General features: G+C 35.0%; 1 protein-coding gene across 7 annotated transcripts in view; it reads left to right on the top strand.

The window, feature by feature from the left end:
* Positions 1-26,793, top strand: part of AKAP9 (A-kinase anchoring protein 9) — a 166,704-nt gene that overhangs the window by 73,870 nt on the left and 66,041 nt on the right. For 6 of the 7 annotated variants that reach the window (XM_054559493.2, XM_054559490.2, XM_054559492.2 and 3 more), the window contains 10 exons: positions 804-942; positions 1,677-1,762; positions 6,910-7,024; positions 7,487-7,685; positions 13,642-13,738; positions 15,259-15,351; positions 22,188-22,541; positions 24,454-24,678; positions 25,837-25,977; positions 26,459-26,562. In XM_054559493.2, the coding sequence (XP_054415468.1) occupies positions 804-942; positions 1,677-1,762; positions 6,910-7,024; positions 7,487-7,685; positions 13,642-13,738; positions 15,259-15,351; positions 22,188-22,541; positions 24,454-24,678; positions 25,837-25,977; positions 26,459-26,562 (1,553 nt within the window). The remainder of the gene's footprint in view (positions 1-803; positions 943-1,676; positions 1,763-6,909; positions 7,025-7,486; positions 7,686-13,641; positions 13,739-15,258; positions 15,352-22,187; positions 22,542-24,453; positions 24,679-25,836; positions 25,978-26,458; positions 26,563-26,793) is intronic. The other variant, XM_054559491.2, reaches the window with a different exon arrangement.

Below are 26,793 nucleotides of genomic sequence, written 5' to 3'. Positions count from 1 at the left end.
ACTATTCTCGTGTGTTAGGAATCTTTTTTTTTTTTTTTTTTAATTTGAGACAGACAGTCTTGCTCTGTCGCCCAGGCTGGAGTGCAGTGGCACAATCTCGGTTCACTGTGACCTCTGCCTCCTAGGTTCAAGCTATTCTTGTGTCTCACCTCCCGAGTAGCTGCGATGACAGATGCGTACCACCACGCCCAGCTACTTTTTGTATTTTTAGTAGAGATGGGGTTTTGCCATGTTGGCCAGGCTGGTCTAGAACTCCTGACCTCAGGTGATCCACCTTCCTCGACCTCCCAAAGTGCTGGGATTACAGGCATGAGCCACCACGCCTGGCCTCATGTGTTATGAATGTTATCTTAAGTATATGAATGTTACTCTTTGGCTTGATATGATTTCTTTAGAATTTATAGATTTCTTTCTGATCAGCATTTCTGAACGTCCATCCTTGTCCTGTGGTGTTTTTTCAAAGGTATTTGAGATTACAGAGATAACATCAGAAATAGGATCCAAGCTGGGAAGTGGTTGATTAAAGTATAAGATAAATTTTATTATTATAAGGAAGCAGAAAAAATTATGGTTTTGTGCAATGAAGTTTATTATCTTCCTGATATAAGAAGATTTCATGCCAGAGAGATAGAGAGATTTAGACTTGTTTCTTTTGCAGATTGATAAGGGTATGGAGAGAATGTTTTCTTAATTATTTTTATGTGCCATTTTGACCGCCTTGCATCTAGGAGAATAATGTTTAATCTTTAGAAGCAGAAATCAAAATTTAAATTCCTTAAAATACACAATTTTATTGTTAACAGACTTTATGCAGTGTCCTTGGTGAATATTATACTCCTGCTTTAAAATGTGAAGTAAATGCAGAAGACAAAGAGAATTCTGGTGATTACAGTTCTGAAAATGAAGATCCAGAATTACAAGATTATAGATATGAAGTTCAAGGTAATAAAAGCTTACCATACTGTTAAACAGTATTTAATCCTCTTAAATTAATTGATGATGATTTAATCACCCAGCCAAGTTGTTTTTCATCTTAACATTTTATCCTCCTTTCAGATTCATGAAATCTCATATTTAATATACATTTTAAATTTTTATAATGTGATAATGGTGATATGCATATAATTGGAGCTGTCCACTATTGTCTGTCCTCTATCTCTCTACTCCTATCTTTTTCCTTATCCTAATTCTTTTAACTTTTTATACTATAGGTCCAAATTTTTAAAAGTTATTGTATTTACTGAATAAGTTCATATCAATGGCTTTTGCTTTAAAATGAGTAAGATAGACATTAAGAAATAAAAAATATATTAGTATCTTTCTTAATATAGATCTGCTATAAGTTTTTTTTAACAAATAGTAACATCACCAGTTTTTTGATGTTCTTTCACAGATAAAATGTTTCCTAGCCCTGTCCATTTGTATAGATAATGAACAAAATGTGAATAAATTAATGACTACCAAAAGAAATTAACATATTTTAATATGAAATTTTCGAGTTATCTTCATAGCAGGCATTTCACATGAATGAGGTTTCAATTTTTAGTTACTAAATATCTGAGGTTTACTTCTAGCAGGCAATTTTTTAAAGTTATAAATAGGTGAATAATATTTATTGAAAGATGCAGACTTTTACTGTGAAGTGAAATTATTGTAATTGTTTGTTTACCATTCAGACTTTCAAGAAAATATGCACACTCTTCTCAACAAAGTAACAGAAGAATACAACAAACTCTTGGTACTTCAAACACGACTAAGCAAGGTCTGTGAGATGGAAAATGTATTGTAATATTTGCATTTATTGTATTGTCTGCTTTTTTGTAAGCCACTTTTATCAACCAAGAATTTCTAAAGTAAGAGAACATGAAAAAGGAGATTGGGAAAAGTGACATATATTTGTAGTAGATAATTTATATTGGTAAGCTGAAAGAATTTCTGCAAGTCGCATAATAACCCCTTTAGAGAGTTTTCAGAATTGTAAGTTAAAATATATATAATATATCAACTTGTAAACTGTGTGAAACAATTGCATTTAATTTTACATATAATATAAAATTAAAGCAGTGGGCCTTCTGTTTTAGAGAAAACTGATAATGAGTTTAGTTGCTTAGCACATAGCTAATTAGTTTCACACAGCATTATATATGTCAATTTTATTTTCAAGCAATTTTTTTAAAGTCTATAGAAAACTAGGTAAGATAGTATACATGGCACAGTGTAATTTATTAACTCATCAGTAAAACAACTTAAGGCATATATTGGCAAGGATAAGTGTAATTCTCATGTAGAAAGAAATCCAGAAAGATGTCTGTGTCTGTTTATTTGGGGTGCTTTTTGATGTTCAGTTAATATTAAAATGTTTAGGCAGATTTGAAAGATTTAATTGATAGTGAAAGTTATAATGTTGATGATTTGTGTTTTGGCTGAAATTCTTCCTCTCCATCTCTCTCCCCTTCTTTCTTTCCCTCCTGTTTCTTCTTCTCTACTCTGTTTCTGTGCAATTAAGTACAACCTTATCTAGCCTTTCCAAAAATCGATAAACCTACTCCAGTAGATTTATATGACTAGAATCTCTTTTGGTTTCATCTCTTATTTTCTTGTTCATTATGGATTTATGCCTTTTAAATATTCTTTATCATTTTAATTGAGTAATGGAAAGGGAGGAGGTTTATGTCAGTAATCACAAATGTAAATGCCTACATTAACTTAGCTAATAAAATAAATGAAGAAGGCCAAGTGAAACCTGGAGAAAACATGCCTCATCCAAAAGGAGAGGCGGCTGCCCAGCTTGTGCATCTTGTTGCCATTAAGTAGGAATCAGGGCCCAGTGTTGCTAGTACTTTTAATCTATTAATTTTATATGATTTTTTTTTCTTTTAAAAATATTAGGGAGTATAAACCAGGCATGGTGGTGCAAGCCTGTCGTCCCAGCTACTTGAGAAGCTGAGGTGGGAGGATCACTTGAACCTAGGAGTTTGAGGCTGCATGAGCTATGATTGTGCCACTGTACTCCTGCCTGGGCAACAGAGCTTAAGACCTCATTTCTAAAAATATAAACACACACACACACACACCACACACACACACACACACCCCCCAAACGTTCACACACACACACACACACACACACCCCAAACGTTCTATTTTAAGGTTGGGAAACAGAAAGCAGCCAGACAACAACTGTTTTGTCCCCAAAAGAGCACTTTTATAGACTGGATTTAAAATTCAAACCTTCACTTTGTAACCTCAGATATAAACACATGCTCAGTGTACTATCTTGAACTAGTTTTCTTTTTACTTTAATCTATTATTTCTCTACTGTAGTATTTGCTGCTTTCTGATAACATTTTCATCCCTTAGCTTCTGTAGCTTTTCAAGCCTCCATTTTGGACTTTACCTACCCTCTTTATATTACCAGGGATCTTTATTTGATCCTCGTAATCTGAATGCTTTTTTCATCTACTTTCATTGCTTCTGCATCTCTATGTTTAGGTCAGTCCTTCTGAGCTGCAGAGTCATATATCTCATCAGATATCTCTACTCAAAAATCTTTTAGGTATATCTCAATCAGCATATTGAAATTTGAATTTATTAACTTCTGCTGCTTAAACCAGCTTCTCCTCTCATATCAGTTTCAAGGAACAACATTCAACCAGAAACTTGGGGATTGTCTTAGATAGTCTTCTCTTTTCACTCCTGGTCTTCTACCATACTGAAATATACACTGAAGGGAGTACAAAGAATATGAAAGAAAAACTTATACTTTGTTCTCATTCAGTTATACAGTCAATAATTTTTATTTTTATTTTATTTTACTTTTTTTTTTTTCTCCAACACAGAGTCTTGCTCTGTTACCCAGGCTGGAGTACAGTGGCGCAATCTTGGCTCGCTGCAACCTCTGCCTCCCAGGTTCAAGCGATTCTCCTGCCTCAGCCTCCTGAGTAGCTGGGATTACAGGCACGCTCCACCACACCTGGCTAATTTTTGTATTCTTAATAGAGAAGGGCTTTCACCATGTTGGCCAGGCTGGTCTCGAACTCTTGACCTTGTGATCCGCCCACCTTGGCCTCCCTAAGTGCTGGGATTACAGGCATGAGCCACCACACCCGACCTACTTATTCATTCATTTATTTGTTTATTTATTCCTTAGATCTGAGGACAGACTGGACAGCCAATATTTATTATTTGCTAATTAAATGCCAGGTTGTTCTGTGTACTGGGAATAAAGTAATGAAGTCACTAGACTGAAGAAATGTATAAATTAATGGGATTTATGAACTAGTTTAAGGAATGTCATATACATATATACTATTTTACATGTATATGTAATATATACATATGCATATATAAAATAGTTTTCCGTGGCAACATTTCAGTAGGGGTTTGGAAGAGAAATGTAAGGCTGGGCATGGTGGCTCATACCTGCAATCCCAGCACTTTAGTTGGCCAAGGTGGGCTGATCACTTGAGGTCAGGAGTTGGAGACCAGCCTGACCAACATGGTGAAACCCCATCTCTACTAAAAAAAATACAAAAAAATTAACTGGGTATGGTGAGATGGGCCTATAATCCCAGCTACTCGGGAGGCTGATGCAGGAGAATTGCTTGAACCCAGAAGTTGGAGGTTGCAGTGAGCCAAGATTGCACCACTGCACTCCAGCCTGGGCAACAGAGTGAGACTCCATCTCAAAAAAAAAAAAATAGAAATGTAGATAAATACGTTTGCTTAACAGGTAGATGAATATAGCAAACAGGTAGATGTCTTTTCTGCACAAGGGGTAATAAGAGGATATCATATTTGAGTGCAATAAATTAGCTGCAATTACAGAGGCATTTCAGAGTTACTTTGGGATCAGGATCAGGACTGCAATACATCACTGCCTATAACCTTTTGGCTTCATCTTCTAATCTTCCTCCTCATTTCAGTCATACTGAAATACTTTGTTTCCCAAATACACCCTGATCTTTGGCACCCTGGGCTTCTTTGCATGCTGCCCTTTCTGCATAATACTGCCCATCCCCTCCCAGCCTTTTTGGTTTGTTCCTGCTTGTTCCAATTAGTTCAAATGTTTACTCCCTCTGTGTCATCTTCTTTACCTGTCTTCCTAGGCTTAGGCATTTCTTCCTCTGTTCCCTTAGCAACAGTACAGGCCTTGCTTATCCCATTTCTCTTTTTTCGTTACTTTAAATACTTGATTACCCTTCTGTCCTTCTTCCATGTTCCTATAGCTCCTTATACACATTTGCATTTGTATCACATTACTTTTCATGTTATATAATTGTTTACCATTCTGCCTCTTTCACTATTATTCTAAACCCTTCAGAATAAGAGAATCTTCTGTTTATTTTTATTTCCTTCTCTTAACACAGTGTTAGCATACAGTAAAGGCTTAATAAATGTTTGCTGAATGAGTTAGAAAGGTTGGACTGGAAACTTAATAATTTACCTGATGATCTTTATTTTCCCTGGGAACTAAGAGGCAAGATCCTCTGTTGAAATTACTCATGGGGCAGGAGTTGGGTAGAGGATGTATAAGAGTAGTGAACAGTTAAACAGCCTTCTTAGCAAATAGCTTTTTTTTCTTTTGCTCAGCTGCTTCTGCAGTATCCTTTGTTCATCTGGTCTTGCAAGTCGGTAGTCTTTCCCCTTGCTTTTAAAGTCTTCTGTTATTTGGATCTATCTTACTTAACTAGCTTTGTTTCCCCCTCCGTATCCAAATTAAACCCTCCTCAAGAAGATCATTGTCAATTATGGCATACGTCATTCTTTCACAAATACTCTTACTCTTTCTTCCTTATAGCCTTCCCAAATCATTGCCAAAAATATATGAGCCTAAATCAAAATTGACTTCCTTAATTATTCAGATCCACATCAGTCTTCTGTATCATTGTTGTTATAGTCAAATTTTATAGTTTAGCCGTTCTCTAATTGTTTATTTTCCCATCTGATTGATGAATTCTGTACAGGCAGATATATTGTTATTTTTTAAATGGATTTTATATTTTTACTCTTGTCACAGTGCCGGTCACATTGATTATTAAGTATTTGATGAATAAATAAATTAGTACACACAGGTATCTGACATATTGCTGCTTAGTTTTATGTATTTATTTATTTACTTATTTTTTGAGGCAGTGTCTTGCTCTGTCTCCCAGGCTAGAGTGCAATGGCTCAATCTTGGCTCACTGCAACTTCCCCTTCCCAGGTTCAAGAAATTCACCTGCCTCAGCCCCCCAAGTAGCTGGGATTACAGGTGTGTGCCACCACACCTGGCTAATTTTTGTATTTTTAGTAGAGATGGGGTTTCACTATGTTGGCCAGGCTGGCCCTGAACTCCTGACCTCAGGTGATCCAGCCATCTCGGCCTGCCAAAGTGCTAGGATTACAGGCTTGCTTCTTTTTAATAGTTAAGGAAATAAGCTGAGATTTATCTATTTTCATTATTTTCTTTTCTTTTTGTTTACTGTACAGAGCAGCATACCATTTGTCAGTTACCTGGTTGTACATAGGATATATCTAGAGATAAACAAGCTGTATTAATCAAGTATTGGTAATATAAAATTTATTATGTATGAATAGAAATTTCAAAGACCAAGGTATACTATAAATATTGTTATCAGCTTTCTACCAAAATTCTCAGAAGCACTTGTTTTTGTAGTAAAATAAACTTCCTTTTAGATATCAAAGAACATTACTAATATAATTTCAGTGCTATGAAAGGTATGGAATATGAATTACTGTTACAGAAGAGAACAGGGAATAACTTAGAAGGGAAAACGCTTGTATTAGAGTGCCACAATTTTGGGTGGTTTTAAAAAAGCATCTTAAATGCAGAGTTGCTTTAATACAGCTTTCTAATTGCTAGATTACGTATTTATGTTACTGCTTTTATTCTGTGGTTTTCAATAGATTTGGGGACAGCAGACAGATGGTATGAAACTTGAATTTGGAGAAAAAAACCTTCCAAAAGAGGAAACAGAGTTTTTATCAATCCATTCTCAGATGACCAATTTGGAAGACATTGGTAAATTTTGATCATGTACCACAATGTGGTGTTTTTATACCAAATATTGAGTAATTTGCTTTTTTACTTTCAAATGTGAGCTAACGTAGTGACCTTCGGCATTTCACTGTAGCCTCTCTGATCTCAATTTTTTCATCCTTAAAATGAAAGATTTGGACTACTTATCTATTTGGTCCTTTCCCCCTTCTTATGTTCTGTGATTCTAAATTGTTTTAAATTTTAAAGATATAAAATGTTGGATTTAGGAGTACTACAGCATGAGGATCAAAAAGATGATCTTGAATTGTACTATTTATGTTTTCTTGTTTTCATCAGAATTAGTTTAAATTGAAACCAGAGTTATTACCACTAAAAACATGCTTGTTCAAAAAAGAATTAATATTTTCTGTACACAGCGATTATGCTATTTCACTAAGAAACTTATATTGAAATGTGCATTTTTTGTCTCTTTATATAACTTAGATGTCAATCATAAAAGCAAGTTATCTTCTCTGCAAGATCTTGAAAAAACTAAACAGCTTGAAGAACAAGTTCAAGAATTAGAAAGCCTCATATCCTCTTTGCAGCAACAATTGAAAGAAACTGAACGAAACTATGAGGCAGAGATCCACTGTTTACAGAAGAGGCTTCAAGCTGTTAGTGAGTCCACAGTTCCGCCAAGGTATTCATCTGCTTATAGCTTCATTCAACAGTATTTGTAGCTTTGTAACAATTATAGTATCAACTAGAATGGTTATTTTAAAAAGTAACTTAAGCAAAGTTGCTGGAAAGAGATAGGATGTAGCATTTTTTAGAAAGAAGAGCAAGAGATCATTATATATCTTTGAAATGCCTGAAAAAATGTTGATGTAAACCAAAGACATTATAGAAATTTTACTTAAATTTTTACATTATAAAGATGTTGGTTGTTGTTAATCTGCTTAATTAAATCGGCAATGTGCACATATTTGCAGTTATTCTGTACCTAGTCCTTGCTACTTTGATATGGTGAATACTTAAGGAATATAAGATAGGATCATTCCAGTCATGGCAGGGTTTCCTCCACTTTGTTGTCTCATTTGAACGTGTGTTCAAATTCACCACGTCCAAAGTAGAACTCTGGATCTTCTCAAAATTTGCTCCTTCTGCAGCTATATCCATCTGACGTTACTTCTCTTTCTCTTATACCTCTCTTCTAGTCTATCAAGACATCCTATTTTCTCCACTTTCAAAAATATATCCAAACTGTACCACTCCTTAAAACCTTGCTGGTCTCTGCCATCCTTTTGTCTCAACTAGATTACCCTAACTCCTCCCTAAAGTCTGTTTTCAACACAGTTAAAGTAGGTGCCAGAATCTTGCTTTTGAAATTTAAAATTTTAAAATTTAAAATAGATTATATCATTCCAAAGCTCTTCTGTCCTACATGATGAGTACCCATTACTTTTCTGATTTTTAATCTCCTACTGACTTGTCTGTCACTGTCTTCTGACCCCAAGATACTGGTGACAGTATCTTGGGGTCCTCAAACAAGCATTATCAGTATGCTTCTGCTTTAGGGACTTCTCATTGGCCGTTCCTTCTACCTAGAATGGTCTTCCTCCAGACACATGCCTGGCCAACGCCCTCACCTCCTTTGGATTATTACTCAAGTGTCATGTTCTCGTGAGGCTTTTCTTAACCATTCTGTGTAAGTTAAAATTGTCTCCTAGAATGCTGATTCCTATTTCTCTACTTTATTTTTTCTATATTACTTAATATTGTCTATTTATATATGTATACATTATACACATTTTATATAATATATATCATATATATAACTAGGCTGGTCGTGGTGGCTCATGCCTGTAATTCCAGCATTTTGGGAAGCTGAGGCAGGCAGATTACCTGAGGTTAGGAGTTCGAGACCAGCCTGGCCAATATGGCAAACCTCCATCTCTACTAAAAATACAAAAATTAGCCGGGCATGGTGGCATGCACCTGTAATCCCAGCTACTCAGGAGGCTGAGGCACGAGAATCACTTGAACATAGGAAACGGAGGTTGCAATGAGCTGAATTTGCACCACTGCACTCCAGCCTGGATGACAGAGCAAGACTCCGCCTAAAAAATATATATATATTATGTGTGTGTATATATATATATATAAAATATATATAACCAAATATATGTAAATTTGGAGGGGGTAGATTCATTTTTATTTTGTTTATTGTTCGTCTCTGGTGAAAGACTTTAAGCTTTATAAGGGTGGGGCTCTTTTTCCATTTAGGTCAGTGATATATCACAAACACCTAAGATAATTCCCTGCACATAATAGGTACTCAATAAATTATTTGTTTAATGAATGAACAGTTTATAATTTAGTTGGGAAGTATGCTATAGTATATAACTAGCTCTGTAAAACCCTCAGAGATTTCTTCTAACTGTGGCTGGCTCTGCTATTCTAGGACTGATGTCTTCCTAGGCACTTGCTAGTAAAACCTCAACACAGTTTTTTTGTATAGTGGACGAAATATTGAATGTCTGCTTGTTTGGAACTAGTTGTTACTCTTTTTTATTTGAAACCTACATATGGGCTTTGGAATTATTTGCTTGGTATTGGGCTTAGCCTTATAAAGCTTCCATTTTCTTTGAGATTGGTGGTTTCTAAACATGACCATACATCAGAAATAGTGGAGGTTTTTGAACTTCAATATAATTTTTTTAAATACTTACAGTGAAAGATCACTGAATTATAATTTGGAGAGTCATACTCAATAGCTTTGAGATGGAACTTGGAAATTTGTGTTAATAATTACTTGCAAAAAAATTTTTTGAAGGTAATGGTTGGGGAATGTAACAGTGATATAACTAAAATGCTGGAATTTAAACCCATGTCTTTGTGACGTTTTTCACTGCACATCTGTAATACTGCCTATTAGAGTAATAACAGCAAAATGGAGATGAAGGATGAATATTTAGACATTGCAATGGAAGGAATGTTGGAAACAAAGCAGAGGGGAAGAAACAAAGATAACTCTGTGTTGCTTGAGCCTAGGGAATATGGAAAATGAAGGTACATCATATAAATAGGAAAATCAACAGGGGTTGCAGATAGTAGGAGCTTAATTGCAAGAGGAGAACAATGAATTAAGTTTACGCCAGACTGTTTTTTTCAGTTTGGAGTAATAAACACTTTCAAATACTGTAAAGCTTAAAGAATGAAGTCATTGTGGACTAAGTAGTACTTTTTGGAGTTTAGATCATAATGACCAGATAGATAATCAGGAGGATTTTCTAGGCTGTGAGAGTAAGATCCAGGACATAAAGCCAAGGATCAGAGGAGTATATACAAGGGACAGTGAGGAAAACAGAGACAAAATAGTAATAAAGAAGAAGCAGGAAAGGGCAGAGAAGAAAGACAAGGGAACGAGTTTTTAGAAGCATGGGATGGTCATAGAACATGAGAAGGCAGTTCACAGCAGGAAAAACCTAAATGGCCAATAACATTTGAAAGAAAATGTCTTCTCAAAAATAAAGACATACATGTTCTAGCAAAGTTTTACAATTGTTCTGACCCCCGATTGCTGAAGTTTTAAGAAAATACTTAAATGATACTATTATGAGAATAAAATTAATAAAACTTTTTGGAATATGGCCCTGTATTAAAACATTAAATATTAAGCTTAACAGTTACTTATAAGATTTTATCATATAGAAACATCCATGGAAGTGTGCCAAGATATGTTTGTGAAGATCTGTATTATAGCATTGTTTGTAACGGTGAACAATTGGAAGCAATCAAATGGCCATCATTAGGGGTTTAGTTATATAAGTTATGAAATGGGATGATGACAACTTTGGCCAATTTTGGACAGAATTTAGGGTAGAAAAGAATAGGAGAAAGAAGGATATGTGGACAAGAGGAGGGTCAAACTAAGAAAGCAGCATAGTTGCACATGAAAATCGGTGTGGAAAATTATATTTGCCAGAAATGAAACTTATAATTTGCTCCTTTTATTTTTTTCCCATGGTTCCTAAATGCTGATCTTACCTTAGTTTTTTATTTATTTATTTATTTATTTATTATTATACTTTAAGTTTTAGGGTACATGTGCACAATGTGCAGGTTAGTTACATATGTATACATGTGCCATGCTGGTGTGCTGCACCCATTAACTCGTCATTTAGCATTAGGTATATCTCCTAATGCTATCCCTCCCCCCTCCCCGCACCCCACAGCACTCCCCAGAGTGTGATGTTCCCCTTCCTGTGTCCATGTGTTCTCATTGTTCAATTCCCATCTATGAGTGAGAACATGCGGTGTTTGGTTTTTTGTCCTTGCGATAGTTTGCTGAGAATGATTGATGATTTCCAATTTCATCCGTGTCCCTACAAAGGACATGAACTCATCATTTTTTATGGCTGCATAGTATTCCATGGTGTATATGTGCCACATTTTCGTAATCCAGTCTATCATTGTTGGACATTTGGGTTGGTTCCAAGTCTTTGCTATTGTGAATAGTGCCGCAATAAACATACATGTGCATGTGTCTTTATAGCAGCATGATTTATAGTCCTTTGGGTATATACCCAGTAATGGGATTGCTGGGTCAAATGGTATTTCTGGTTCTAGATCCCTGAGGAATCGCCACACTGACTTCCACAATGGTTGAACTAGTTTACAGTCCCACCAACAGTGTAAAAGTGTTCCTATTTCTCCACATCCTCTCCAGCACCTGTTGTTTCCTGACTTTTTAATGATTGCCATTCTAATTGGTGTGAGATGCTATCTCATTGTGGTTTTGATTTGCATTTCTCTGATGGCCAGTGATGATGAGCATTTTTTTCATGTGTCTTTTGGCTGCATAAATGTCTTCTTTTGAGAAGTGTCTATTCATATCTTTCACCCACTGTTTGATGGGGTTGTTTGTTTTTTTCTTGTAAATTTGTTGGAGTTCATTGTAGATTCTCGATATTAGCCCTTTGTCAGATGAGTAGGTTGTGAAAATTTTCTCCCATTTTGTAGGTTGTCTGTTCACTCTGATGGTAGTTTCTTTTGCTGTGAAGAAGCTCTTGAGTTTAATTAGATCCCATTTGTCAATTTTGGCTTTTGTTGCCATTGCTTTTGGTGTTTTAGACATGAAGTCCTTGCCCATGCCTATGTCCTGAATGGTAATGCCTAGGTTTTCTTCAAGGGTTTTTATGGTTTTAGGTCTGACATTTAAGTCTTCAATCCATCTTGAATTAATTTTTGTATAAGGTGTAAGGAAGGGATCCAGTTTCAGCTTTCTCCATATGGCTAGCCAGTTTTCCCAGCACCATTTATTAAATAGGGAATCCTTTCCCCATTGCTTGTTTTTCTTAGGTTTGTCAAAGATCAGATAGTTGTAGATATGTGGCGTTATTTCTGAGGGCTCTGTTCTGTTCCATTGATCTATATCTCTGTTTTGGTACCATTACCATGCTGTTTTGGTTACTGTAGCCTTGCAGTATAGTTTGAAGTCAGGTAGCGTGATGCCTCCAGCTTTGTTCTTTTGGCTTAGGATTGACTTGGCGATGCGGGCTCTTTTTTGGTTCCATATGAACTTTAAAGTAGTTTTTTCCAATTCTGTGAAGAAAGTCATTGGTAGCTTGATGGGGATGGCATTGAATCTATAAATTACCTTGGGCAGTGTGGCCATTTTCATGATATTGATTCTTCCTACCCATGAGCATGGAATGTTCTTCCATTTGTTTGTATCCTCTTTTATTTCATTGAGCAGTGGTTTGTAGTTCTCCTTGAAGAGGTCCTTCACGTCCCTTGTAAGTTGGATTCCTAAGTATTTTATTCTCTTTGAAGCAATTGTGAATGGGAGTTCACTCATGATTTGGCTCTCTGTTTGTCTGTTATTGGTGTATAAGAATGCTTGTTTACCTTAGTTTTTATGACCTAAGTTAAGCATTTTAAGAAAAAAAAATTTTTTTAATAATGCGTGTAAAAACTACACAATACAGATGTGAATACCAAAAGATAAAACAAAAAAGTCCAAAAGTGAATATTTGTAAATTAAGATTCTTCTCTTTACCACCACTGCTCCTGACTGAGTTCTGCTAGAGGTAAACATTGTTACTTTCGATGTGTATACATAGGAAGAAAATCAAACTTTTTGTATCCAAATATACATATGTATGTTAAAAGAAGTTTCTCATAAAACTGAGATTTTACAAACTTTTTTAAAGTCACTAATATATCTTAGATAACTTTAAAAAAATGTTAGTACTGGCCAAGCACAGTGGCTCATGCCTGTAATCCCAGCACATTTGGAGGCTGAGGTGGGAGGATCACTTGAGGCCAGGAGTTTGAGATCAACCTATATAACATAGTGAGACCCCATCTGTCCAAAAAAAACAGTCAGTACTTAAGGTTCCATATCATACATTTGTAATGTAAAATGACATAAAATTCAGTTGATCATCTGGTAAAATACTGTTGTTCAATTGTGTTCTTTTAAGTGGAAATATTAGTCAAAAATATCATTTAACTTACAATACCTATAACCCTTGACTCATTTTTGTCTCCCATGCCCCAGTACACATTTTATGTGTGGGGTAGATTTTGGATGAACAGTAAAGCATGTATACACCTCTAATTCTTTAACCTTTTTTATTTATATTCAGCTTACCTGTTGATTCGGTGGTAATTACAGAATCTGATGCACAGAGAACAATGTACCCTGGAAGTTGTGTGAAAAAGAATATTGATGGTACAATAGAGGTATTATATTTTTAATTTTTATCTTTTAACTATTATATACACTGATTTTTCTACTGTCATTTTTATGTCTGGTTTACTATCTAATAAATAGTTGCTGAGAAGTAAGCATAATAAATATGAGGATAATGCCTTGTATGGAAAACTCAGAATACACATGTAAAGAAATTTAATCTATTTTCATAGCATAGGTAAAACACAGAGGAAGTTAAGTTTGAGGGGTTATATTTCCCTTAAATATGTTATAGTTTAAGATTTATCTTGTTTTTTGTAAAATGTGGGCTATGTACAAATTAGTTTCAGTGCCCTGGTCAACAAAGCTTTGTCTTCCCAGCATGGGAAGTTGGACCAGGCCATCTCTAAAAAAGTGTTTAGGGGCCAGGCGCGATGGCTCACGCCTGTAATCCCAGCACTTTGGAAGGCCGAGGCGTGTGGATCACGAGTTCAGGAGATCAAGACCAGCCTGGCTAACATGGTGAAACCCCATCTCTACTAAAAATACAAAAAATTAGCTGAGCGTGGTGGCACTCGCCTGTAGTCCCATCTGCTCAGGAGGCTGAGGCAGGAGAATCGCTTGAACCTGGGAGGCGGAGGTTGCAGTGAGCTGAGATTGCGCCACTGCACTCCAGCCTGGGTGACAGAACGAGACTATGTCGCAAAAAAAAAAAAAAAGCGTTTAGGAATCCCCAGAATCCAAGACAATAGGGCTGGGATAATAGATTAGGCCTATTCCAATAAGGTCTGTATGGTATATAAAAAAGTTCCACATCTTTTAAAGTGCATGCCATCTAACTAAACCACCCCCTGCCTCTGCTCAACATTGTATTATTCTAAATTTCTCACACCTGCAACTTTCTCAAACCGGCAACTGCCAAACCCTGGTCTTCACTCAGTAGATTTTTAGTTCTTAAGTCTTAGAAAAAATTAAGATCATCGTTCTTCCTGGCTCAGTATACAGAGGAAAGATGTTAGACACATCCTTGATTCTGCTATACTCATCCCATATCATGATGATTGGTAAATAAAGAAATACTTTCATACTGAGAACATATTTATATTTTTTAAAAGTTTATGGTTTTTTCTATTGATAAAAGTAATTTGTATTTGTAGAAAGTTAGATAGTATTAATAAGTACCAAGAAGAAAAGAAAATTTGCTTGTAATTTTATGAGCAAAGATAGCCACTGTTTAACATTTTACTTAAAAGGAAATATGTACACACATATATATTTTATTAGTTATATTTAAGTATCCTTTTCCCATTCTAGAACTGTATGTTGGCATTTATAAATATGTAAACATATTTCTCTTTGCATCTTTAAGTTCACGGTAGTAAGTATAATTATTTGGTAGAATTATTTACTAGAATTATTTTTAATTGAGAATTAAAATTAATTTTTTGCTGAAAGTATGTAGAACTTTTCTAAAAATACTGATACTTTGGGGAGATTTTGAGGTAGAAGTTTAAAAATAAGTGGTGTGTAATTAATGTAAATAAATGTCATATTTTGCTTTTAAATGTAGTTTTCTGGTGAATTTGGAATGAAAGAGGAAACAAATATCGTTAAGTTGCTTGAAAAACAATACCAAGAACAATTAGAAGAAGAAGTAGCTAAGGTAAGCTTATAGCTTATCTGGAAGATTATCTTGGTTTATATTCCCTTTGAGCCTTCAAAAATAACATAGATTTTATTGATGGTATGTACTTTATTTTTCTAAGTTTCATATATAGTTCATCTTTAAGTGGTTGGATAATATCAATTATAGTCACCTTTAAACAAAATATCTTGTGAATTTTTATTTGAGAAGAGCATTCTTCTTGATATAGACTAGTAATTAGAAGCTTTTCAGAATGCCAAAACAAGTCTATGTATTTGTTGCCTTGTGAAGAAGTTTGGTCGTCCTTAAAAGTTGGGAAGAAGATAGGAAAAGAAAGAGAAAGTGTTTGGTCCTCTGTATATATTATCTGTATTTCCAATCAGAGAAGTTTTGTTAGGTAATGACTACAGATACTAAGGGAGGATTATCACTGAGTATTAATTAGCTCCTGGCTAAGTGAAGGAGTTTATCAATGTGAGTTTTGCTCATCTCTGTATGCTTATCCACTGTGTCCAGAGTCATTCTTTAATATTAGCCATATACCCTAGTGTAACATTATGGTTCCATTTGTTTTGTCTTTGTATTCCTTTTCAAAATGTGTACCTGATTGGCTTTTAATATTGGAACTGGCCAGGTGCGGTGGCTCATGCCTATAATCCCACCACTTTGGGAGGCTGAGGTGGGTGGAACCACCTGAGGTCAGGAGTTTGAGACCAGCTTGACCAATGTGGAGAAACCCTGGCTCTACTAAAAATACAAAATTAGCTGGGCGTGGTGATGCATGTCTGTAATCCCAGCTGTTCAGGAGGCTGAGGCAGGAGAATCGCTTGAACCCAGGAGGCAGAGGTTGTGGTGAGCTGAGATCACACCATTGCACTCCAGCCTGGCCAACAAAAGCGAAACTCCATCTCAGAAAAAAAAAAATATATAAATATATATATATATATATATATATATAAATATATATATATATATGAACTATTGAATTACGAGTTTGCTTTTTTTAATAATATTTCAACTGTCTTAATATAACAATCCCAGTGGAATATGTGCATTTTAAAGGGGTAGGATTGATTGGTAGGGTATAAAGGAAATATAGAAGGAATTAGGAAAAACATAAATTAGATGAGGAAGTCAAGACCTAGGGAAATATCTGGGCCATAAGGACTTATTCACTTACTATGCCTAAAGTGAAAAGTGAAACACTATCTTTTTTTTTATAGCTTTCAATGTCTAGTTCTTGGAGGAATGCAAGTTTTCTCTTGCATGTAGCTCTTACACAAATTTATCAAATGGAATGATGTATCAGGGTATAGTAATTAACTTGAGGTTTGGTATTGGATATACCATACTTTAAATTCTTGTTCTTTTGGTTTACTAGATTTGTGACCTTAGGAAAGTTACTTAACTTGTGAATCTCAGCGTTTTATATGTTGAAAGAGGAAATTGGCTTAGTAGCAATTTTTATAAGGATTCAATGAGCTAATGCATATAGAACATTTAGCAAATGAGTTGATACATAGTAAAGACTCATAAATATTATTGTAAAAGTAGTCATTGCTGTGATAATGGTGGTAATATGATGATGTTTTATAAAGCATTACTCGCTCAAGCTGATAGCAGAGCACCAAAGTACTGGTCAGTGATGTAACAGACCTGCACGTTGTGCACATGTACCCTAAAACTTAAAGTATTAAAAAAAAAAAAAAAGACTCTTCTAAATGCAGCCAAGATACTGTGGTCCAAGAGATTACATTTGATGGCCCAGCTTGTTCCTAGAATAATATAGATTGTTGATATTAGTCACCAGTACCAATGGGATTATGCTGTACTCTGTACCCCTCAGATATGATAGAAGAAGATTGAGAGCCATTTTTCTTTTCTTTTTTTTTTTTTTTTTTTTTTTTTTTTGAGACAGGGTCTGGCTCTGTCGCCCAGGCTGGAGTACAGTGGTGCAATCTCTGCTCACTGCAACCTCCAACTCCTGGGCTCAAGCCATCCTCCCACCTGAGCCTCCCAAGTAGCTGGTACTACAGGTGTGCACCACCACCCCAGCTAATTTTTTTGTAGAGACAGGGTTTTGCCATGTTGGCCAGGCTGGTCTTGAACTCCTGATCTCAAGCGATCTACTCACCTTGGCCTACCAAAGTGCTGGAATAGCAGGCGTAAGCCACCATGCCTGGCTGAGAATCATTTTTCTAAAAGCACAAGGCTACATAGAAGAAGCCCAATAGTAGTGATTTCCAGTATATATCATATTAGAGTCCTGCTGTGATTTGAGCACATACTACTGAAAGTAGACATTCATTTACATTTCACTGTTAGGCAATATTCTGGGTGCTGAGGTGTAACAGAATAAAAGAGGATGAAATCTTTGTTTCCATAGACCTTACATTGTAGTTGGTACAGATAGACAACATACAGATGATGATAAGTACTATGAAGAAAAAAAACAGGACTAGGAAAATCCATGGGGAGTGAGATGGTGTTATTTTATATAGGGTTGTCATGGAAGGCCTGACTTATGAAGTGACATTAGAGGAAAATCCTAAAGGAAGTGAGGGAGTGAATCAGGAAGATACCAGGTTGAGGACCTTTTAAAGAAATATGAAAGGGAAAGTCAAGAGAGCAAGAGAAAAAGAAAGGTCAAAAATTACTCTAACAGGTGTCTTTAAGACACGGTCAGGAGACTTGACTAGATTTTGTGAAGGCTGCTTGCCCAGCTGCTACCTCTGCTGAGTTGGAGGACAATTCAGTTTAATCCTGCAACTCCCATATTCATGGTGAAATATTGTGAAATCCTGGCACAGATTTGTCTTTTCTGCAGATGTAACTGGATACAGGAGGAAGAAATCAGGGAAAGACGGCAAGGGCTCACACTTCCGGTGAATTTATATAGGTAGAGTTGTATTGTAGTAGTCTTTTTTTTTTTTTTTTTTTTTGAGATGGAGTTTCGCTCTTGTCGCCCAGGCTGGAGTGCAGTGGCACAGTCTCAGGTCACTGCAACCTCTGCCTCTGGATTCAAGTGATTCTCCTGCCTCAGCCTCTCAAGTAGCTGGGATTGCAGGCACGCACCACCACACCCAGATAATTTTTGTGGGGTTTCTTTTTTAGTAGAGACGGGGTTTCATCATGTTGGCTGTAACTCCTGACCTCAAGTGATCCACCCACCTTGGCCTCCCAAAGTACTGGGATTACAGGTGTTAGCCACCATGCCCCGCCTGTAGTATTCTTTTATCATTTAATGTCTGTGGAATCTGTAGTGTTATCCCTATTTCTCACCTTTTTGTCAGATTGGCTAGAGGTTTATTGATTGTATTGATAATATTAAGGATTCAGCTTTTTGTTTCATTGTTGTTTTTATTGTTTTTGTTATTATTTTCAATTGCTACCCATATCTTTTTGATATCCTTTTTCTGCTTGCTTTGACTTAATTTTCTCTTCTTCTGCTTTTCTAAAAGGGATTTCTTTTCTAATGTATGCATTTAATGCTATACTCGAAAGCATAGCATTACAGCTTTAAACATTATAGCTTGTAAGTATAGCAATGCTTCCTTGTAAGCAATGTTTAAAGCTGCATTCTGCAAATTTTCATTCAATCCAAATATATTATTTCCCCTGTGACTTCCTCTTTGATTCATGGGTTATTTAGAAATGTACTGATTTCCACATTTTTATGATTTTCAGATAGCTTCCCATGGTTGATTAAATTAATTAATTTTTAAGTTTCTTTGTGGTCTGGCAGAATACCTCATATAATTTCAGTTCTTTTAAATTCGATGCCCAGAATGTGGTCTTTTCTGGGTGAAAGCTCCATGTGTACTTGAAAAGAGTATGTGTTTTGCTGTTATTTAAATTTCAGATTTCCCTCTGATGCCATTTTTCTTTAGCCTAAAAACCTTCCTTTAGCATTTCTTTTAGAACAGGTGTGCTGACAATGAGTTCAACATACAACGAATTTTATGTTGTCTAATTTTGAATTGTATATTAAATGTTTTGTATTTTATGTTTTATATGCTCTGGATGTCATTATAATTCTTTGAAGAATGTGAATTTTTAAAAAAAATAGGCAGTCCATCCAGTTAGGTTCAGACTAAAAATCCTGTTTCTTCTTTCCCATACAAATCACCTAAGTTTTGACTTCCCTCTGCAGTCTCCTAGCCATTGTTTACTCTTCAGAATTCTTTAGTGGTTTTGTATTGTGCTCAGAGTTTTTAGGTAATCAGTGGGAGAAGCAGGCTGTAGTGGGCTTATTTTATGTTGCCTGGAAGCACAGTCTTTGTGTTTTCTTATTCCACAATTCAGATGCAATTATTGCCTTATAGCATCAGTATTTGAATTTACCCACATATTTTTTTTAAAAAGGATGTTTATGCTCTAATCCTTTTTGCATCTTAGGCCATCCTTTTAGAGTCTTATTTCTTTTTGAAGAAAATTATTTAGAAGTTTTTTTTTTTTTTTTTTTTTACTGATTATCTATTGGGAATAAACTGTGTTTTTTAGTTGTCTTTATTTTATGTCTTTATTGTGTTTTTATCCATAAAAGTTTGTTTTGTTGACTGTCTGAACCTGGTTAGCAGTTATTTTTATGCCAGAACTTTGAAGGTAACATTCCAATGTTTTGTGATTTCTTGTTTCTGCCGACAAGGTCCTTGTCACTTTGTTGTTCCCTCGTAGGTAATACATCTTTTTTCTTTGGAAACATTTAAGATCTTCTTTTTGATTTTGGTGTTCTCTTTTCTCCTTTTTTTTTTTTTTTTTTTTTTTTAAGAGATGGGTCTGTCACCCAGGCTGGAGTGCAGTGGTGTGATCATAGCTCACTGTAGCCTTGCACTCCTGAGCTCACGCAATCCTCTCACCTCAGTCCCTGGAGTAGCTCACCACACCCAGCTACAAATGTCTTTGTAGAGATGAGGTATTTGTTTTTATTATAATTCATTGATCATCTTGAATCTTGGCAGTGGTGTCTTCTGTAAATATTCTCAGCCATTATCTCGTGAAATAGTTCCTTTCCATTGTTCTCTATTATATCCTCCTGGAACTCTAATTAGATGTTGGTTGACCATTCTCTATCCTTCTATCTCTGTTCTTCTCTTTCATATTTTTAATCCTTTTTTTCCATGTTACATTCTTAATATATTCAGTATGAAGAGACAGAGGCAGATCAGGTTCAAGACAGGAAATTAAAGCAAAACCCAGTCATAAGGTTTTGATCACTAGTTACAGAAGGTTAAAGATATGTTTTGTTAAGTTGTGTTTTATAGTTAATTATTTTTAATTATCTTTGTCTTTTGACATTTTGCTGTAATGCGTATATGTTCCAGATGACATTGTTGTTACCAAACCCTGGTTCTTTCAGAGCTAGCATAGGCACCCAGAGGTCCAATTTGGTAGGTGAGATATAGTACCAGGATTATTGGGAAGAAACAGGATGACATATAATGTTTAAGGTGCTTGAGCTCTGTATTGACACATTTTGATTCAAATTTCTGCCCTAACATTTATTAAATATGTGACCTTTGATGTGGTTCCTAATGTTGCAGCACTTGAATTTTCTCTGCATTGGCTACTGGTATTATAATTATTCCTCTTAAGTCGGTTTTAGCATTATACCTCTAGAGAGACTCATTTAGAGATGGAATAGTATAATGTTACCTTTTAGAAAGTGAGCTTAGGCAAGACTATAGGATTTTGAACCCCAGCTTCAATGATTTATTTCCTTTGTGTTTTTGAGTCCAATTACTCCAAAGGAGGCTAGCACAGGAACCAGGTAGGAATCAGGACCCCAGATAGGTGAATCACATTCAGGACAGGAAATTAAAACTAAAGTTCAGTTATATGACCTGGACCAGCAAGGAAGATAATGCTGCAGATCAATAAGTACAAATATTTCTAATCCCAGGCATACTTTATTCTGGGTTTATTACAGGCAGCCTTCCTTCATTATAAATTATCTATGGAAAAAGGACTTAAAGTTGTTGATACAGTTGATTCTCAAAGGTGTAGGGACTTGTCAGAGCCAAAACTGCTAGTCAGAATTCCTAAGTACCTGTGCTGAGGTGGGATGGGAGGCTAGAATAAGCAGGGATTCAGGATCATAGTTGTAGTGAAAGGTCAAATTGGATTATAATGAAATGTCTACTCATATTTACCAGTCATACGAACTAAGTGTTCCGCTTCTGGGAATTTGTTTTGAGGAAATAAGAAAAGATATGCACAATTATATAATTACAAATATTTCGTCACACTGGTGTTTAAAATAGTAAAAGAGTGGAATCACTCTAAATGTCCAACATAGATAATTGATTTAATAAATTTATACTACATCTATGTAATATGAAACTTTGAACCCATTGGAAATTACATAGTAATGTATTTCTATTTCTTAACTTGAAGAGATATTTACTATAGTTAAGCTACAAAAACTGGTTACAGTATTAGAATATGATCACATTTTTATAGGAAAATGATATCTGTATCTATTCATATATATCTCTGCAAAGAAGAATAAGAAGATTTGGGAAAGTATTTACTAAAATGTTTACAGTGATTTTTCTTGGAAGAGAAAAATATAAGGGCTTTTATTTTCTCATTTTTGCTGAACATTTATGGCTGTTATAATAAAACATTTTACTTTTTATTTAAAGTGGCAGGCAGTAAAATAAATACTTTGACATTAGATTTATTGTAAAATAGAGAATCTATCTCGGTATTACTTTATTATAGGATTTCTTTTTGTTTAGAACCGTGAGGCCATGCTTTTTTCTGTTTATACAATTTTGAGTAGTAACTTGCTTTTTAAATTTCTGCTATTTCTAAATCTAATCCTTTATTGTTTGCTTTTGTTTCTTTAGGTTATTGTGTCAATGAGTATAGCATTTGCTCAACAAACTGAACTGTCTAGAATATCTGGGGGAAAAGAAAATACTGCATCATCAAAGCAAGCACATGCTGTGTGTCAGCAAGAACAACATTATTTTAATGAAATGAAATTATCACAGGATCAAATTGGTTTTCAGACTTTTGAGACAGTGGATGTGAAATTTAAAGAAGAATTTAAACCACTTAGTAAAGAGTTAGGAGAACATGGAAAGGAAATTTTATTATCAAATAATGATCCCCATGATATACCGGAATCAAAGGACTGTGTGCTGACTGTTTCAGAAGAAATGTTCTCCAAAGATAAAACATTTATAGTTAGACAGTCTGTAAGTATGCCTCCTTGAATATAAAAAACTTATTTAAAAATTGTGAATTCTTTCACTATAAAAATATTAGCAATAGTGCTGCTTAATGTTTGGAGGAGGGAAATAATGAAATTCAGTCTTAGGAGTCACATTGTTGTTTTGTTTTGTTTTGTTTTTGAGGCTGAGTCTCACTCTGTTGCCAGGGTGGAGTGCAGTGGCACAATCTTGGCTCACTGCAACCTCCGCCTCCCAGGTTCAAGCAATTCTCCTGCCTCAGCCTCCAGAGTAACTGGGACTACATGCGCGTGCCACCACATCCTGCTAATTTTTGTATTTTCAGTACAGACAGGATTTTACCATGTTGGCCAGGATGGTCTCGATCTCTTGACTTTGTGATCTACTCTCCTCAGCCTCCCAAAGTGCTGGGATTACAGGCATGAGCCACCGTGCCCAGCCAGTTCACACTGTTAATGTGTTTTATTAATTGTAAGATATATGGATAAGTGACTTAATATTAGTATCAAATAAAACAAGTCTGGTTCATAGTATTCTTGTTTATCTTAAAGATGTTGTACCTGGTAAAATCCCATTGTAAGTTGTACATACATTAATTCTGTTTCAACCAATTCAAGATTAATTATACTACAATTTGGTAATATCTGTGAATAAAAGATTTGCTTAATTAAATATAACATTACAAGGAAATAGCTACCTATTTAGGAAGACTAAAAGATTTTACTATCTATATCCTAATTCTTGATTTATGTACTTATTTATTAATAGAAGATCTATTCTGTGTCTGTACCTCAACTGTTCACTGCCTTTAACAGAAAGTAATAAATCCTCCTTCTTTTAACATTATCTGAATTAAAATTTTTTATTAATAGTCAGGATAGGTTATGTTTTGTTCAGACTAATATTCAAGTAAAATTGCCAACTCCAGGCCGAGTGTGGTGGCTCATGCCTGTAATCCCAGCACTTTGGGAGGCCGAGGCAGGTGGATCACTTGAGGTCAGGAGTTCGAGACCAGCTTAGCCAACATGGTGAAACCCCCTCTCTACTAAAAATACAAAAATTAGCTGGGCATGGCGGTGCATGCCTGTAATCCCAGCTACTTGGGAGGCTGAGGCAGAGGAATCACTTGAACTGGGGAGATGGAGGTTGCAGTAAGCCAAGATGGTGCCACTGCACTCCAGCCTGGGTGACACCAAGACTCCCTCTCAAAAATAAATAAATAAAATAAAATTGCCAACTCTTTATGGAATGCGAAACTTGTTAGGTGTTCTTCAAGACCTCTTTAATTTACCAGCAACTGTTCAAAGCAAAATTATTTGTATAAGTAACATTCCTCCAGGAAATGATGTACTCATAGAATGTATTAAGGAGTTGACTTCTTATGAGTGTGAGACTCTGGAATGTAAAGCTTTTATTTTCAAATAAAATGTATTGAAAATTATCTTTTATCAGTAGTTCTCTGTAGTACTGTAATAACCACTGTGTAAATTAAATGTGCAGTTTCTCATGTTTCATACATTTAATTTTAAAATATAAATATTCCATGGATATTATTTTCCCTTCATAAAATGTCAAGAGGAATAATGGCATTATAGCTTCATTAAGAGTAGAAGGAATCTTAAGTATCTTAGTTCTTTTTTTTCTATTAGAATTAGATTAAGTCTAAACTAATTGATAAATAGCTGTTTTGCTGTTGGAAAATAACATAATGATAATAAAGTAGCTTTATGTTGTTTTAGAATTGTAATTAAGAAAAACACCATTTTAAAAATTATGTTTTTGTTTAATAATAAAATATCACATGCTTTATGGGATAAGTAATAGAATTGCTTTCGTATTTGTTTAAAATATTAATGCTGACAGATTTTTACAAAATGTGTTATAGTTGAATTGTTTTTTTTTTTTTTTACTATTAAAGATTCATGATGAGATTTCGGTGTCAAGCATGGATGCTTCTAGACAACTAATGTTGAATGAAGAACAGTTGGAAGATATGAGGCAGGAACTTGTACGACAATACCAAGAACATCAACAGGCAACAGAATTGTTAAGGCAAGCACATATGCGACAAATGGAGAGACAGCGAGAAGACCAGGAACAGCTACAAGAAGAGATTAAGAGACTTAATAGACAATTAGCCCAGGTAAGGGTCTTGTAGTCCCGTTTCTCTCCCCAGTTATTTTTTTTTTTTCCCAAACACCAACTTGAAGCAGATCCCCAATTAAAACAACAGTATTTTTTATGTAGCCATAATTTTTCTTTTTTTTTTGCCGAAATCTGAATAAACTACATATATTTAGCATCAGGAACACACTCTGTACTAAGACAGCAGCTTTAGATCTTGTTAGGGACAGCTGTCTCAACCTTGGAGTGGGCATTGTCTTTCTGTCATTTTATTTAACTCCTTTTTCAAGCACTGGAAAAGTGGCTACACGGTTTTGTTTTTTTCTTTTAAATCATTCCATTAGCCATATACAGCAAACTCACTTTGACATTTTGGAAATAACATTGTGCTGAGGTGCTCCATTATGCAGCTACTATCATTCAGTTTTACTATCTTCATTTATAGTTCTGTGAGTCCACCAAGTAGCATCTCAAAGGTTTACCTTTATCTGTCTTTAATCCATCTTTTTAATCATGAATGGGAATCGGAAGTAGTATGCTTCTGAAACTTTCCAGGGAAACATCTCTTCTTGATTTGAGAAATGCAAATTTATTTAACATTCTTATCGCTTTCTTGACTAAATTTAAATACTTCTTGGTGTTTGGGAGCTGGATTCTTGTCAACTGCTGTATAAAATATACTCACAAAACCATTGCAGAAAAGCAAGAAATATTTATGTAGAAGTTCTTATGAAAACAAATTTATTGAATTTAATTTTGAAAACTGAAGCTAAAAAGAAAGATAATAAATATCTAGCGATAACTATGAACAGTATTCTTTCAAACATAAAATAATAGGATAATTGGGAGCTGAGCATAAAACATTATTTGGAAAAATTAACTTTGCTTTTCTTCATTGCATTTTGTCAAGTCAGACTTCTTAATTTTCAATGCAAAATTGACAAAAATTAATTGAACTGCACAAATTCCTGAATATATAGACTTAATCGGCTTTTAAAAAATATTTTAAATTTTGCATTGATCTTTGTATGTACTTTTAACCCCTTGTGATGGAATATGAATCATAAGTAGAACCAGGGCCTGTTGGTCCCGGGGGTTAAAAGAAATCTGCTTAATATTTCTGCCCTTTTTCTCTAATCGCAAACAGTATTCTTTCATGACCTTTTTTCTTATTTAGAGATCCTCCATAGATAATGAAAACCTGGTTTCAGAGAGAGAGAGGGTGCTTTTAGAGGAGCTGGAAGCACTAAAGCAGCTGTCTTTAGCTGGAAGAGAGAAGCTGTGTTGTGAGCTGCGCAACAGCAGTACGCAAACACAGGTAGTATGGACTTTGCCCAACCTAGGAGCAATGGATCACCAATTCAGTAGGATTTGTTTGTCTTTGTTGTTGGTATGAGATGTATTCTTTTGTAGGTACTGAGCTTAACATATTTGTGACTGCATACGTGTAAGGTAGGTGGAGTCAAAATGCCTTACATTTCATTTAAGGTAATTTGAATCTGACATTCTGTTAACAGCAAATATTGTTTCACCAAAGAGAACCTAACAAACTTTATTGTTGCACTACAGCATGCATAATTTGAACCCATTAAAATTTTTTATTTGTGTACGAGAATGTTTTATCCTCTTTTGATAACACTAATCTCAGGTATAGTTAAATATTATACCAAACAGTATCAATTTTGTGCACAGAGGTTTCTATTTTATCTCATACCAATATAGAAGAATGACATGCTGTTTTCAAGTTGACAGGTTTTCTTTCTGTCTTCTCCTCTCTTCCTTTACACAAACTTAAACAGAATGGAAATGAAAACCAAGGAGAAGTTGAAGAACAGACATTTAAAGAAAAGGAATTAGACAGAAAACCTGAAGATGTGCCTCCTGAGATTTTGTCTAATGAAAGGTATACAATATGTGTACTTTTTCAGTGCAAAGTAAATTAAAATGGTTGTTTCAATGTAATAGACTTTGTCCTTATTTTTATCTTGTACATTGATACTTTGTCTTAAAAATCATCATACTATCTGTGTATGAAACATGTCCATGTATGTGTAGTATGTAAAGGATTTTCAGTTTTTCATCATTAAATAGATAACATTTAAAAAAAATTTTTCTATATAAATTTTGATTGGAT

The sequence above is a fragment of the Pongo abelii genome, chromosome 6, assembly GCF_028885655.2.
Source record: "Pongo abelii isolate AG06213 chromosome 6, NHGRI_mPonAbe1-v2.0_pri, whole genome shotgun sequence".
In the NCBI taxonomy this organism is placed as follows: domain Eukaryota; kingdom Metazoa; phylum Chordata; class Mammalia; order Primates; family Hominidae; genus Pongo; species Pongo abelii.
This window is presented reverse-complemented; position numbering and strand designations above follow the sequence as displayed.